The sequence below is a fragment of the Microcaecilia unicolor genome, chromosome 10 (genome assembly GCF_901765095.1).
Source record: "Microcaecilia unicolor chromosome 10, aMicUni1.1, whole genome shotgun sequence".
Lineage (NCBI taxonomy): Eukaryota > Metazoa > Chordata > Amphibia > Gymnophiona > Siphonopidae > Microcaecilia > Microcaecilia unicolor.
This window is the reverse complement of record NC_044040.1, coordinates 212,837,604-212,851,818: the sequence shown is the minus strand read 5'-3', so window position 1 is coordinate 212,851,818 and position 14,215 is coordinate 212,837,604. Positions and strand designations below refer to the sequence as shown.

Sequence of the window (14,215 nt, the reverse complement as noted above, 5' to 3'; positions counted from 1 at the left end):
TGGATCGGTGCGTGCCCAGAACCCACGCCTACACTACCGCAAGCCATTTTTCAGTGCACCTTAGTAAAAGGACCCCTAAGAACCCTGTTTACAAAGGTGCATTAAAAATATATTCTTATGGGCGTCTACACAGTTAGCATGCGCTAAAAACTTTAGCGCACCTTTGTAAACAGGGCCCTAAATTTGCTTCCATGTTCCTATTAAACGCACCACAATGCATTGTTAGATCTGACTTATTTGTAGGGTAGGAATGAATGGTAGCAGAGGACGACAAGTGACAGTCTAGAGTGTGAATGTATATATGGGGAGGGACAAAGGAACGTCTCCCAGTCGTGAGTACGTACAATCACAACTTGTAAATTCTGTGCTGGGTGTCTATTGCTGCTGTCCCTTAAATGTTCAACCTCAGCATGACTCAACTGCTTACAAATAAAGCTCTTTTAAATGATTACGATGAATTGTTTGTTGTCAGGATGTACAGTAGACTTGCAGGTCAAAATTCTAATAACAGAAACAATAGAAAATTAAGATTCGATGCGTTACTACTATGTGAGAGTAAGGGCTGTATTTTGCACACCCTTACAGTCACCTGGGCTTGGATTCACCCCCTTCCCCTAATCAAATTGTGCATGCCTATGGACAAGTGAAAGACAGACGTGAGGTGAGATACAATTAGATTTAACTGCGTCATTACACTCTGTTTCTTTCACTGCCGGCATCGTGTTAAGGTTGGGAATCTTTTCTCCATGATGATTTTGTGGGAGGTGTAATGTTCGACCAATATGTCTACCCCGACCTCTTCGGTTTCTGTTTCCGTTGCATTCTGGTATGATACTGGTGCCTAGGAGCCAGTTCTGTGGGTGCTCTGGGTGCTTGAGCACCCCCAATATTGAGCTAACTCCTTGACTATGCCCATGGAAGGGTAATTTTCACAGAGTTTAGCACCCCTAATCGTTTTGAAAAGTTGGCTCCTATGTACTGGTGGTCCGGCTCTTGGAAAAGGAGGGCACAGTCGGTGCCAGAATGCATTGAGAGGGAGGCGAGTGCCAATGAAACTGCCAGTTCTCTTTGGATTCCTCTGCCTGGGCTCCCGGGGACACTGTAGTGGAAGGGTTGAACTTCTTGCATGTTTTCTTCACTTGGAGTTCTTGCAGTCTAGTTGTGGTTGTCTCATGGCAGTCAGCTTGATTGCTTTTCCTTTCTTCCTTCCTTTCCGCCCTGCAGCTTTTTAGCGAGGTTGGGCTGTTCATCCTGTCTGGATTATTTCACTACCCAGGGACTGACCACCATCTATCAGATTGAACATTACTCTATAGACGTAAGTAATCAGTTAATTCCATTAGTCAGAAGTTCATTTTATAGTGTCGTCTGGTCTTATTTTCTTTGTTCAGAACCTCTGACTTTGAGCTTCTGCCCTTGCATTTCACATTAGCAGTCATGTTATGGTATAAATTGATTCATAGCATCACCTGGCTTCTGAAATCCAGCAGACATGGTTGAAAGATAATAATATTCTAGAACCATTTATATTAAGACACAATATAAACAGGAAGCACTTACAGAAGTGCTAAACTTGAAAAAAGTGATGCATCAGAAGGAGTTGGTTGTAAAGACCTATAGTCAAGTATTTGCACAGCCAAAGGACCAACCCCTCCCCACCAAAAAAATGAGGGTGAAAATGGAAGGAAGAAAGGGAGAAAAGAAAAGGGGTTTTAAGTCTGGAGATAAGATGCAAAGGAAAGGAACAGAGAAAAGCACAGCTTCTAAGTAACTCAGTTTCATGAGGGAAATTTTTAGCCAGTCCTGGGTTTCTGTCAACTTCATCCTGATGCATTATGGGCCTTGCACCACTGATTTCAGTGGGTAGAATCAGGAACTACAACTGCTACACTGCTTTGGGACGCAAGTCAAACATCAGTACTGGTCAAAAAGTCTCCCTCCTGGAACCGGGTAACTTGGCAGCTCCGGAAATGAGAAGAAATTGGTCTAAAGAAGAAACTGAATCTCCCCCTTCAAAATAATCAAAGGGTCAGAAAGTGGGAATGAGGAACTGGAGAATCTGAAAAGATAGCAGAGAGGTGGAATGAGATTGAGAAGGTAAAGTACGACTGTGGCAAGGTTCTAGATCAGAGCTTCCCAAACTGTGGGTCAAGACCCCAAATGGGATCAAAAAACCTACGTTTGGAGTCATGACCTGGGTGGGCTCTTCATAGGCACATCATTATTCTGCACCTCCAGGGATCACACGGTTTTATATAGGCCATAATCACGAGGTCACGGCCAGAAAAAGATTGTGAAGCTCTGTCCTAGATTTAGTAGGTAGGATAGTTACTACTGGGAGCCTGTAGGCATCTGGGTGATTCTCTTTTTATTTACTCGAGTCTGAACCTATTGTATTTCGAGAACTTAAATTAAACCAGTTTGATTGCTTCCAGTCTGGCCTATGTGCTGTTTATTAATTGACTTATTTGTTAAGCTTTATTAACCAGCTTTATGAAGACATCCCCCGGCTGGTGTATAAGAACATAAGAATAGCCATACTGGGTTAGACCAATGGTCCATCTAGCCCACTATCCTACTTCCAATAGTAGCCAATCAAGGTTACAAATACCTGGCAGAAACCCAAATAGTAGCGAGATTCCATGCTACCAATTCCAGGGCAAGCAGTGGCTTCCCCATGTTACTGTCACATGAAATACACTGATGGGTATGCATTATGATATTTGTAGACTTTTGCTTGATTTTTATATTAAATCATAGTAATGGAGAGAAGGTAGGTAAAGACTAAAGAGGCATATTTAGTCTGCCCAGTAAGGTTTTTTGCATTGTAAGTGCCACTCCATGCAGGTTACCAGTTGTAACCACTCGCCTCCACCTACCCTCCTCTCCTCCTTCCTGTACACATTAATTGATTTGATTTGCTTACTTTATTTCTTGTCTATTGGATTGTAAGCTCTTTGAGCAGGGACTGTCTTTCTTCTATGTTTGTGCAGCGCTGCGTGCGCCTTGTAGCGCTATAGAAATGCTAAATAGTAGTAGTAGTAGTTACCTCCCGCACACCTCATGCTTTCCTGGAAGTTCACTTCTGTTTTGAGCTGAATTACTGCTTGGTGCAGGCTGCCCCAGTACTTTTATTTCAAGCCTCTGTGTTTCTTCCAAGCTTTTTTGAACTCTGTTACCATTTTCTTTACCACCTCCTCTGGGAGAGCATTCCAGGCATCCAGCACCCTTTCAAGAAAGAAATAGCTCCCGATGTTGGTGCAGTCTACCATCTTGTACCTTCACACCGTGTCATGTTGTAGATAACCATCCGATAGTCGGAAGGGTGTTAGTGCATTTTAACAACCCCCCCCCCCCCAAAAAAAAAAAAAAAATCTGATATCTCAAAAATATTGTACTCCAAATACATTTTTAAGATGGGGTTTGAGATATGTCCCTTTTAGTAGCTTCAGCATATTGACAAATCTGGAATGAAGCAACTATCCAAGGAGGCAGCTAGAAATTAATTCTATAAATGTGGTCTGTAGACTTTATAAAGACTTGAGTCCAATGGGTTCAGTCATCTTCTTTGCATCTTGAAATCACCACTAATAAGTAATATTACGATTCTGAACATGTTGATCCATTTGCAAAGGGGTGTTGATAGGATGGGGATTCAGATTGGGTCTGATGATTATTTTATATAAAAGTTTGATGTGTTAGTTTTAGAGCTCTTGGTTGTCTGATCCAATAGTTCTCAACCTGGTACTTGTGATCACTAGGCCAGCCAGGTTTTAAAGAGCTCACCTCATGAATATGCATGACACACATGCCAATGCACGCTGTATGCAAATGTAACTCGTGCGTGTTTATTGTGAAGCTGCTGAAAATCCGATTGGCCAGATGAGTCTCCACTGTTCAGTGCATTATTATTGATTAAAATGCATCTGCTCTTTCTTCCCAGGATCTGGCGAGCCTGAAGATCCCAGAACAGTTCCGCCCTTTGATTTGGAAAGGACTCATGGAGCATCGTCAAATCCAGGATTTCTCTTCTCCTCCCCACCTCCTGCGTGCCACCAGCAGTGGTGTCAGTGTCGGCGCTGAGTCTCGAGGGGAGAGAGTCATCGATGCTGTCCGCTTCACGCTAAGGCAGACCATTTCCTTCCCACCTCGAGATGAATGGAATGATTTCAACTTTGATATGGATGCCCGCCGAAACAAACAACAACGCATCAAAGAGGAAGGAGAGTGAGCTAGACACCAGCCTTTCAATATTTTCCTCTTAATGTTTCCAGTGGCTTAAATGGAAAGAAAAAACAAGAACTATTTTACCCTTTGGGTACAAGCTGTACACAAGGAGCTCACCCATTTCCAGAGCTCTATTCTCTGATGGGGAAGATGTTCTTCAGGACCCGAGACCTATCTTTAAAGTTCATGGAGGCATTTCAGACACAGTAGTGGTGTTCAAAATAAGTCTCTACTGAAAATAATTACTCCCAAATAAAGAGTGGATATGATAATAAGTTCAGATATAGTTTTAAAATGTATATGTACAATTAGTATATAGAATTCAGACCCTCTGTACTGCACACTTCTGGAACACTCTCCTTCCTTTTCTTTGATTTTGGGTTCTCCCTCTGGACATTTCCTGAGCTGTCTGACTTCTCAAGGACCATTCTTGGTACCCTTCTGTTGCTTGAGTCCCCTCCCCCCCCCCCTACAATCCTTTCCTCCTGTACCCTTCTGACTCCCTCTGAACTGCTGGATAAAACGTTGTTTGGGGGGAATTCTCTCCTTGCTCCTTGTCACTTTCCTTATGGCTTTGCGCTTTGGAAAGGCATCTGATGCACACCTGTCACTGCTCCTGTGTAGATCTCTGTTAACTGTGTTAACTTAGATCAGGATCCTCTCTTCCCATAAGAGACAGACCCAAAGTGAGAGACTAACATTCTCGTTGTAAAGACACTCTCCGCTCCATTGCCGGATCTCTTAGGATCAACTACTTTTGCGTAATGCCAGAAGGGTCACCACGGAAACCCTACTGCGTGGTCCTCTGTGCCCACTGCTGGACACTAGAAATGAGAAGCAGGCCCTTTCCCCACCACCACCATCTCCAAACTTCCCTGAACATTTCCTTCTTTCCTTCTAACTCTCAGGAGGTATGGACTGACCTTCTCTTTCCCTAACCTAACACTCTTCCATCTAGAATCACCTCATGGATTCCCTAGACCATACCATTGTGGTCCCTCCTGAGTGAAGTACCATAGCAAAATGGTTCAGCCCACTCTGCTCACTTAGCTTTCCATATACTTTCCACATGCAGTCTTCTTTCGGCTGGTATTACGGGTTGCGTGAAGATATAGCTTTGAGGAGATAAGCAGCGCCCTTCACTGGCTTTCCAGACATTTCTTTTCCTGTCCCGGACTGCTCTTCACTCTGTCTCCTGCTGCAAGACTGCTGTGAGCCAAGGAAGTGGTGAATGAAGGGAGGGGGGTGCGTGGGTACGAGGACACTTGACTGTTTGATTACCAAATGACCTCTGCTCACTTTATTTGTCAAGAACCATTATGACACAACTCAGTTGCTGTAGAGGAACAGTGAAGGTAGAGGCTGTTCAGTCCTTTCTGAAACTGGCATGATTAGATCAGCTCTAGTTTATTGTTTGATGATGTCTTCCAGTGGACACTTAACCACCAGAGAGCCTCGTTAGGTAGACACAGTTAAATTGTAGACAGCTTCCTTTATTCTTGAAGAGAAATCATCGCATACAAGAGTCTGGGAGTAGGAGGAATTATACTATGGATCAAATTAGATGAATATTTATACTGAGGGGGGTCCTGGGAATAGAAGGTTCATCCATGACAGAGTTCACTAAAAATTTTAAATGTGTAATGGAAGTTGTGCTCTTGTATATCAGACACTGCCATTTTGTTCATATCTGGTTACATAAGTACATAAGTATTGCCATACTGGGACAGACCAAAGGTCCATCAAGCCCAGCATCCTGTTTATACCTGGCAAGATCCCAAAAAAGTACAAATCATTTTATACTGCTTATCCCAGAAATAGTGGATTTTCCCCAAGTCCATTTAATAACGGTCTATGGACTTTTCCTTTAGGAAGCCGTCCAAACCTTTTTTAAACTCTGCTAAGCTAACTGCCTTTACCACATTCTCTGGCAACGAATTCCAGAGTTTAATTACACGTTGAGTGAAGAAAACCTTTCTCCGATTCGTTTTAAATTTACTACATTGTAGCTTCATTGCATGCCCCCCTAGTCCTAGTATTTTTGGAAAGCGTGAACAGATGGTTCTGAGCATACTAGTTTTCTCCGTCTATCATTTGCTGCAGATACTGTATTGCATCACCCTAAAGGCAGTGCTGTGCATTGCCAGGCAGGGGACCTGGATTCTGTTCTTAGACCAGGGCTCTACTTCCCAGGGGTGTCAGGGCTGGGCGGCCATTGCATAATGGTTTTTGGGGGGTGGTTTCATAAACCAACACCTAGTAGCTGGATTTAAAGCTCTCTATTGCAGACCTCTGCAAGGGGTCCTGGTTCTGGCTCATGACTGAGGGCCATCGCTGCAATGACAGCTGAGATAGAGCATAGGGTGTAAGGGGAAAATCCCTCAGTAGATGCAAATGAAAGCTTGTGGTTCTATCTGAACAGGGGTCGCTGACTAGGATATTCAAAGGCACTATCCAGACACAGTGCCTCCAAATACCCTTAACAGACCCGCTTGGCACTATTGAGGGAATTCTATAGAGAAGGTGGCAACATTTAGCACTAAAAATGCTAATAATGGAGGAGTGGCCTAGTGGTTAGGGTGGTGGACTTTGGTCCTGAGGAACTGAGTTCGATTCCCACTTCAGGCACAGGCAGCTCCTTGTGACTCTGGGCAAGTCACTTAACCCTCCATTGCCCCATGTAAGCCACATTGAGCCTGCCATGAGTGGGAAAGCGCAGGGTACAAATGTAACAAAAATAAAATAGATACTATTGGAGATTCTATATGGAATGTTGCTACTAGTGGAGATTCTACATGGAATGTTGCTACCATTGGAGATTCTGCATGGAATGTTGCTACTATTGGAGATTCTACATGGAATGTTGCTATTCCACTAGCAACATTCCATGTAGAAGGCTGCGCAGGCTTCTGTGAGTCTGACGTCCTGCACATACGTGCAGGATGTCAGACTCACAGAAGCAGAAGCCTGTGCGGCCACATTGGTGATCTGCAAGGGCCGATGTTGCTAGTGGAATAGCAACATTCCATGTAGAATCTCAAATAGTAGCAACAGTGGAGGAGTGGCCTAGTGGTTAGGGTGGTGGACTTTGGTCCTGGGGAACTAAGGAACTGAGTTTGATTCCCACTTCAGGCACAGGCAGCTCCTTGTGACTCTGGGCAAGTCACTTAACCCTCCATTGCCCCATGTAAGCTGCATTGAGCCTGCCATGAGTGGGAAAGCACAGGGTACAAATGTAACAAAAAATAAAATAAAAACCCAGAATACAGACTGTGTGCAGATATTATCAAGTGACACACTAGACTATAAGATTACAATTATAATTACCTCCGCATTTATATTCCGTAATTACTATAAAAGTTCAGTGCGGAGTACATAAAAAAAAAAAAAAAAACCTGGGAACTTACAAAGTTAACATTTAAAAATTTTAGGCGTGAATATTCAGCCACTGGAGATGAAAATTTTGCTCGCCGCCGATGGCGATATTCCTGGATATTCAAAGCCGCACACTGTGCAGGCTTCGCATTTGAATATCTGGTTCTTTTTAAGCCGGCTAACACGTAGCCGCTTAAGTAGATATTCAGCACTTAAGCTGCCAAGGGGTAGCACATAAAGATAGGACAGACTGTCATGTGGTCCCGTTTATGCGGCAACCCTGGCCACTTAAGTGCGCTGAAGTGCTGTTAAATATTAGTGGTTAGCCTTGACCCGCTGATATAACTGATCCGCAGCTGGCTAAATCGTTTTGAACATTGGGCTCCTTTTACTAAGCAGTAGTAAACCCAATATGGACTTACCTCTTGCTTAAAGTGAAGTACCGCCAGGCTACTGCAGCAGCCCGGCGGTACTTCCCACCCCTACCGCACCGTCGTTTCCTGTGCTACAAAATTTTATTTATTTTCGTACCACTGGACTGTACCCGGCGGTAATCAGTCAGTGCCGCACGCTACCTGGTTACCGCCAGGATAGTGTGGGAGCCCTTACCGCCACCTCAATGGGGGCGGTAAGGGTTCCCCCCCTCCTGAAATGGCCATGCGGCAAATGCTTTATTTGTCGCCCGGCCATTTCCTGCAGGAAAGCGAGACTGGCCCTTTTCATCACCTGCAGTAAAAGGGGGCCAGACTGATGCCAACGCCGGTCCCCTTTTGCCGCAGTTTGGTAAAAGGGGGCCTAAGTTTTTAGTTAGTCAGGTATCGATTAAATAAAATTTTCAAATTTTCCCAAACTTTACTTAGTTTGTTTCTTTCTAATGCTATTTGGCAGTGAATTCCAAACCTTGCAATGGCAAATAGTTTGAAGGTCGGCATAGATATGGACAGAACGGTATAATTTACACGTGTTTTAGCAGTCTAGGCAAGAGCGGGTAGTCTAGCTGAACGGCTGGTGTAAGTGGTCTAGTCTAAATTTTAAACGTGTATTCGCCCTGCCCATTTTCCTCAATACAATAGGCTCCAGGTAGGTGTTATTTTGACGCCTAAAAATATTGCCTCTTTAGAGAATTACCTCTGCCTTGATAGTACCGGGGGAAGCAAGAGCAGAGCCAGGCTGGTCCCAGAACTTATCCAGGTACTTGCAATGTTCAGTCCACTATCTGCATAACTTATCTGATATCTTAAGACAGATAAGTGATCCAGATAAGTTATATGCATAGAACCATATGATAGAGGCGGAATATACCAATTTTTTTATAATATTAAATATTTCTACTTCCTGGATAGGTTACACCACTGTCCATAGCCAGCCATGATCTGGATAGTGGTGCTAAAGATCCGGATAGTTTGATTGCTACAGCCGACGTTTTGAAAAAACGTTTACCACAAGGGCTGACTATTGACATAATCCAAAAGCAAATATCACTGGAAATCTCTTGTTTATTTTGTACTGTTATTATTTTTGTATGGGAAAAGATTGCCAAGTGCTATGTATGTCAAATGTATTATATATATTTTTTATTGAAAATACAAAACGGATTAAGAAAGATAAATAACCTTTTCTTTTTTTTTATTTGCTACATCAACTGCTCACTTAGGTAATAGAGTCCACGATTTCAAATTTTTCATGTTCTCAACCTTATGGAACAATGTTGATGTCAATTCTGGTACAGTATTTTGGCTTTTTATTTTCAAGTTGCTCAAATCTACTGACCATAAAATGAAACCACTGATCAGGACTGTGTTTTTCTTTTTCTTTTTTTTTTTTAATAATTCATGTATGTAACATGTTCAACCTGTGTATCCAGTAACAGAAATCATTGTTTAGGCTGTTAATTTTAGAAGGCTTTCAGAGTTCTCGACATGTAAATAGCAGCATTTATACATAGAGAGAGTCAACTCATGCAAATAGCATGTGGACATCTGCAGCACACAGTTTTTAAGGGGATGTATTGGGGGTGTATTTTAAGTAGGCCAGAAAGGTACACGTGTATTTCCAGGTTTGCAAAGGGATTTTACAAAACCTGATGCAGGTGTGTCTCATTTGCAGCAGACGCAGTTCCTCTTAATTAAAATTGACCTGAAAGAAAAATTTTATAAAAAACAAAATCAAACAAATTCAAAATGTGTGAAAAAAACCCAAGGGCCCCTTTTACTAAGCAGAGTAGGCGTGTACATACGTCCTACGCGTGTCAGTTTTGAACTACCGGCCGGCTACTGCGTAGCTCGGGCACTAATTTCATTTTTTACACGTGTCCACTAAGCGCGCCAGAAATTTTCCATCACACAGCGCTAACCAGGCGGTAATCGGCATTGAACACGCATAGCCCATTACCGCCCGGTTAATGCATCAGACTTTACCGCTAGGTCTATGGCTGGCGGTAAGGTCAGAGACCCGAAATGGACGCGCGGCAATTTTGATTTTGCTGCACGTCCATTTTCGATGGGGGGGTGGGGAAGAGGGCTTTTTAACAGGCGCGCTGGAAAATAATTCTGCGCGTGCCCAAAACCCGCACCTACACTACCGCAGGCCACATTTTACCGCAGCTTACTAAAAGGACCCCTTTGTGACTTCTAGGAGGCTCCACCGTGTGAAAACCACAGCGACGGCCACTCATGTTTATTCATGCCTTCTCTGGAGCAGACGTAAATCAACACGCATGATTCTGCCCAATTATGCACGGATACATTTTAGTTTACAAAGGACACGTGCAAACCCCAAACTATGCTAGCCCATGCCCCCAGGAACACTTACTTCATACCAGGAAAGCCTTTCTAAAATTATCTTCAGTGTATATAGCTCACAGACTGTTCCGTGGTTTATTCTTGATGTACATTCACAATATTCTCCTCTGATTGATTTGCAGAAAATAAACAGAATAAAATTGCAACGGCAGTGATAATGTACAGTATGTGAATTGTTTTTTTTTTTTTTTTTGCTACTTTTTCCGGGATTTTACATTTCTTAAAATCTGCAATTTTACATCATGTATAGAAAGCTAAATCATCTCAAGTTGTAATGATGCTTCATTTGTTTTTATTGTTGTCTGTTTTTTACCATGGTGTATTTTTTTGATATGTCACAGGTGAGTGAAAGGACATTCACCAGAATTGAAATAATAAACCCATAGATAAATGCTTGGTCTTCAGCTGCTTTTTTTTACATATCCAAATCCGCAGTTACTTTATGTTCACCGTCTCCCCCCCCCCCCCCCCCCCCCCCCACACACACACACACACACACACTTTTCACTAAAACAAGGTCTCATAAAATAAACTCAGTCGGAGCTAAACCAGCATCATATGAAAAAGAGCACAGGCTGCTTACAATTTCCTGCAACAAATTTTTACTTCAGCTTTCTGCAGCCCTGGAACTCTTAGGCTTCCCTTTCCACCTTTCTGCTCAGTGCTCAGACATGTGGCACCAGAGCCTGCCAGAGATTTGAGGAACTTTCTAGTAGGAATGGGTACAAGCAGGAGCTGAATCTCAGCGGGGGTTGTCAGTTGTGGCAGGAGCACGGGCGTAGCCAGACAACAGATTCTGGGTGGGCCTAAGCAAGAAGTGGGTGGGCACCAAGTGTTCTCCTCCCCCCCCCCCCCCCCCCCCCCACACACAAAATATCTCAGCTGGTGGGAAAACGCTTCTTTCCACCTTGGCTCACCATGAAAGGGAAGTCTTCAGCTGATAGAGCTTGGGAACTCCACCAGCTACCACTAAACGTATGCCACTGTTGGGTGGGCCTGAACCCTAAGTGGGTGGGCCCTGGCCCACCCAGGCCCACCTGTGGCTATGCCACTGGGCAGGAGTGTACACCCCTAAAAAGACTTAAACCCTGGCCTTGCAGCCGAAACTTTAGTCTTTGGGTCATCTCCGACCACTTAGGGGATTGCCCTGTTTATGCCTGTGCCTGCTGCAAGCCTTCTGAGGGAAAGAATTAGCCTGCTCATACTCTAAAGGTACTTGCTTACGCAAAGATTCCTGGATGTTTGGGACGACGATGTTTGGGACAAGCATCGGAACCATAGAGGCTGCTGGCTTGTTTCCAGTGAGAAGGTGTGGGGACCCTTCTTCACCCCGTGAAGTCTGAGGTGGAGGAGAGAGGAGAACGCAGAGATGGCCATTACATTCAGGCATCCCCTAACCACTCTTGAGGGGACATTTTTTTTTTTCTAAAGGCAAGAGGGAAGGGAAAATTCCATCCATAACTGTATTTTAAGCTGCAGCAACACTTTATATGGGGAAACATCAAGGAATTGTAATAAAACTGTAACAACTGACGTTGAATGCTGGAGAGTGAAGAGTTGTATCTACGTTGGCTGCTGTGTTTCTCCATTATTCCTGCACTTCAAGAGCTGGAGCTACAATAAAGTTGTCTTTGTTCCAATTATCCTCTGGCATGGACTATATTATTTTATAAGTGAGAACAAGTCTAGTGCTTTGCTTGCTTGGCTTGCCAGCCTCAAAACTGGTCCCGGCCCAGGTCCCAAAACAAAGAAATAATCTGTGTGCCCTTTCAGCCACCTTCCAGGCAGTGACTAGGCAGCTTGAACAAGGGGATTGCAGGATCATTGTTGGCTTCCTGTCGAGTTCCGAATCAAGTTTAAAATTTAGCTTCTTGCCTTTAAGGCATTCAGAATAGGCAGTCCTCCATTTCCGAGTACTCTGACCATCCCGTATACTGTCGCCCATGCTCTTAGATCATTAAACGACCACCGATCGGGTCCTACCAGGGTCCTGAGCTGCTCAACTAGAAACCACCAGACATAGCATTTTTTTTTTCACTGCCCCTGCTCTTTGGAATGCTTTACCATTAACTGTTCAAAGTCAACTATCCTTAAAACATTTTAAGTTTGTGATTAAAATCTGGCTGCTTCAACAAGCTTACACCACTTAGTTTCAGGTAGGCCTCGGTTGTGATGTTCACATTTTCCTGGTAAATTGTTCTATGTCTACTGTGATTGATAATACATGTTTGGCGAAGTATGGATCCTTTCCTATCGAACTTTGTGTAGTTCCTTTCTCCTCCCACTGTAGTCTGTACGCCACTTTGTCCTGCTAGTCAGTTAAAGTGCTATATTAAGTCTCAAATGAATAAAATAAAATTGCTTTGATGAGATTCATATGAGCTCCTTCCACTGTTCTCCCTAAACTGAGTGGGAGCCCTCCACCAACAGTCCTGCCAGTGGGGGGGGGGGGGGGGGGTGCTGTTTCACTATCACATTTTCAGCAGTGAGGTACAAGCAAACTCTGCAGGACTCCAGGGAATCTGTTCCTAGTGGCTGAAAACACAATATTGAAGCAGCGCCCTCTACTGGTAGCAATGCAGTTGGAGGACTCCCGCTCAGCATAGAGGGAACAGTGGCTCCCTCCCTCCATCTATCAACATAATTCAGCATCTTCATCCAGGAGCATGGGGTATAACAGGACACTTATCTGTCGACTCAGATCCAGTGCCACAAGGAGATGCCTCAGGGTGACAGTTATAGCAATTCAAACCCTTTCATTGTGTAACATGTATTATTTCTCAGTTTTAACGACTGGCTTGTACACCACCTTCAGAAGCTCTTGAATAGGCAGTTAAGAAATGTATTAATTAAATTAAATTCCATTTCTTCCCAGTTCTTAACGGTCTTCCATCTACACCATCTGTTGACCCTTTGTCTTCTTCTAGCATGTCTCTAGTTTTCTTTATGTCTCTTAGATCTCCCAACATCTCCTCCTTTTCTTTTTTTCTATAGTCAACTCTCGCCCGCTTTTTTCCATGCCCTACATTCTCTTCCCCCTTCCCCCCCCCCCCCCCCAACATCTCTATCCCAGGTCAAACAGGATCTGCCCTCTAAAGCTCACTTCCTGCTCTCCTAGAGTCTGGCTGAGATATGGCTTCCCTGCAGCTAGTAGAGCATCTTGCTTAATTAGCTCGGGGTTGATACCACCTCTTCCCCCCCCCCCCCATGTCATTTCGTCTCCTCTCCAGAATGCTTTGATGTCATGTGAGTAGGATGGAAATCTGTAACCTCGGGGGGAGGGGGGAAGGTGACAGCATCCCTGCACCCTTGACTCCTGCACCAATGTTTGGCGTTGCTTTTCCAATCGTGGTTCTTCAGCTAACCTTGGCAGCTATTACACTGTTTCTCAGCACGCAGTAGGCATATGAGTAAAAGAACCAGAGAGAACAGGGACTTGTCCAGAGTCCCTGTTATTTATATAATGTATAATACAATGGAGTGTCCTGGGTGTATCCCAGGGGCTATTGCTAGTCCAACCTCAGCTCCAAATGGATTTACTGGTAACCTCTCTGGCTCCAGCAGAAGCTGTCTGAAGGCCTTCCAATCTTGCCCCTCATTGATCTATTCCAGTATTTGGTTGTGGGGCCAGGTCCTAAGTACATAAGTATTGCCACACTGGGACAGACCAAAGGTCCATCAAGCCCTGAATCCTGTTTCCAACAGTGGCCAACCCAGGTCACAAATACCTGGCAAGATCCCAAAAAGTCCTGATTTTTTTTTTCAGCTTTCTCCAATTAACTTAAGTGATTAGCACCTTCAAGTGAACTCTG

General features: G+C 43.9%; 1 protein-coding gene across 5 annotated transcripts in view; it reads left to right on the top strand.

Annotated features, from left to right (window-relative positions):
• Positions 1 to 14,215, top strand: part of TP63 (tumor protein p63) — a 198,806-nt gene that overhangs the window by 174,396 nt on the left and 10,195 nt on the right. For 2 of the 5 annotated variants that reach the window (XM_030215589.1, XM_030215588.1), the window contains exons 12-13: positions 1,225 to 1,318; positions 3,944 to 5,983. In XM_030215589.1, the coding sequence (XP_030071449.1) occupies positions 1,225 to 1,318; positions 3,944 to 4,231 (382 nt within the window). In that variant the 3' untranslated portion in view covers positions 4,232 to 5,983. Of the gene's footprint in view, positions 1 to 585; positions 662 to 1,224; positions 1,319 to 3,943; positions 5,984 to 14,215 lie in introns of those variants that run through there. The other 3 variants (XM_030215590.1, XR_003943501.1, XM_030215591.1) reach the window with 3 other exon arrangements.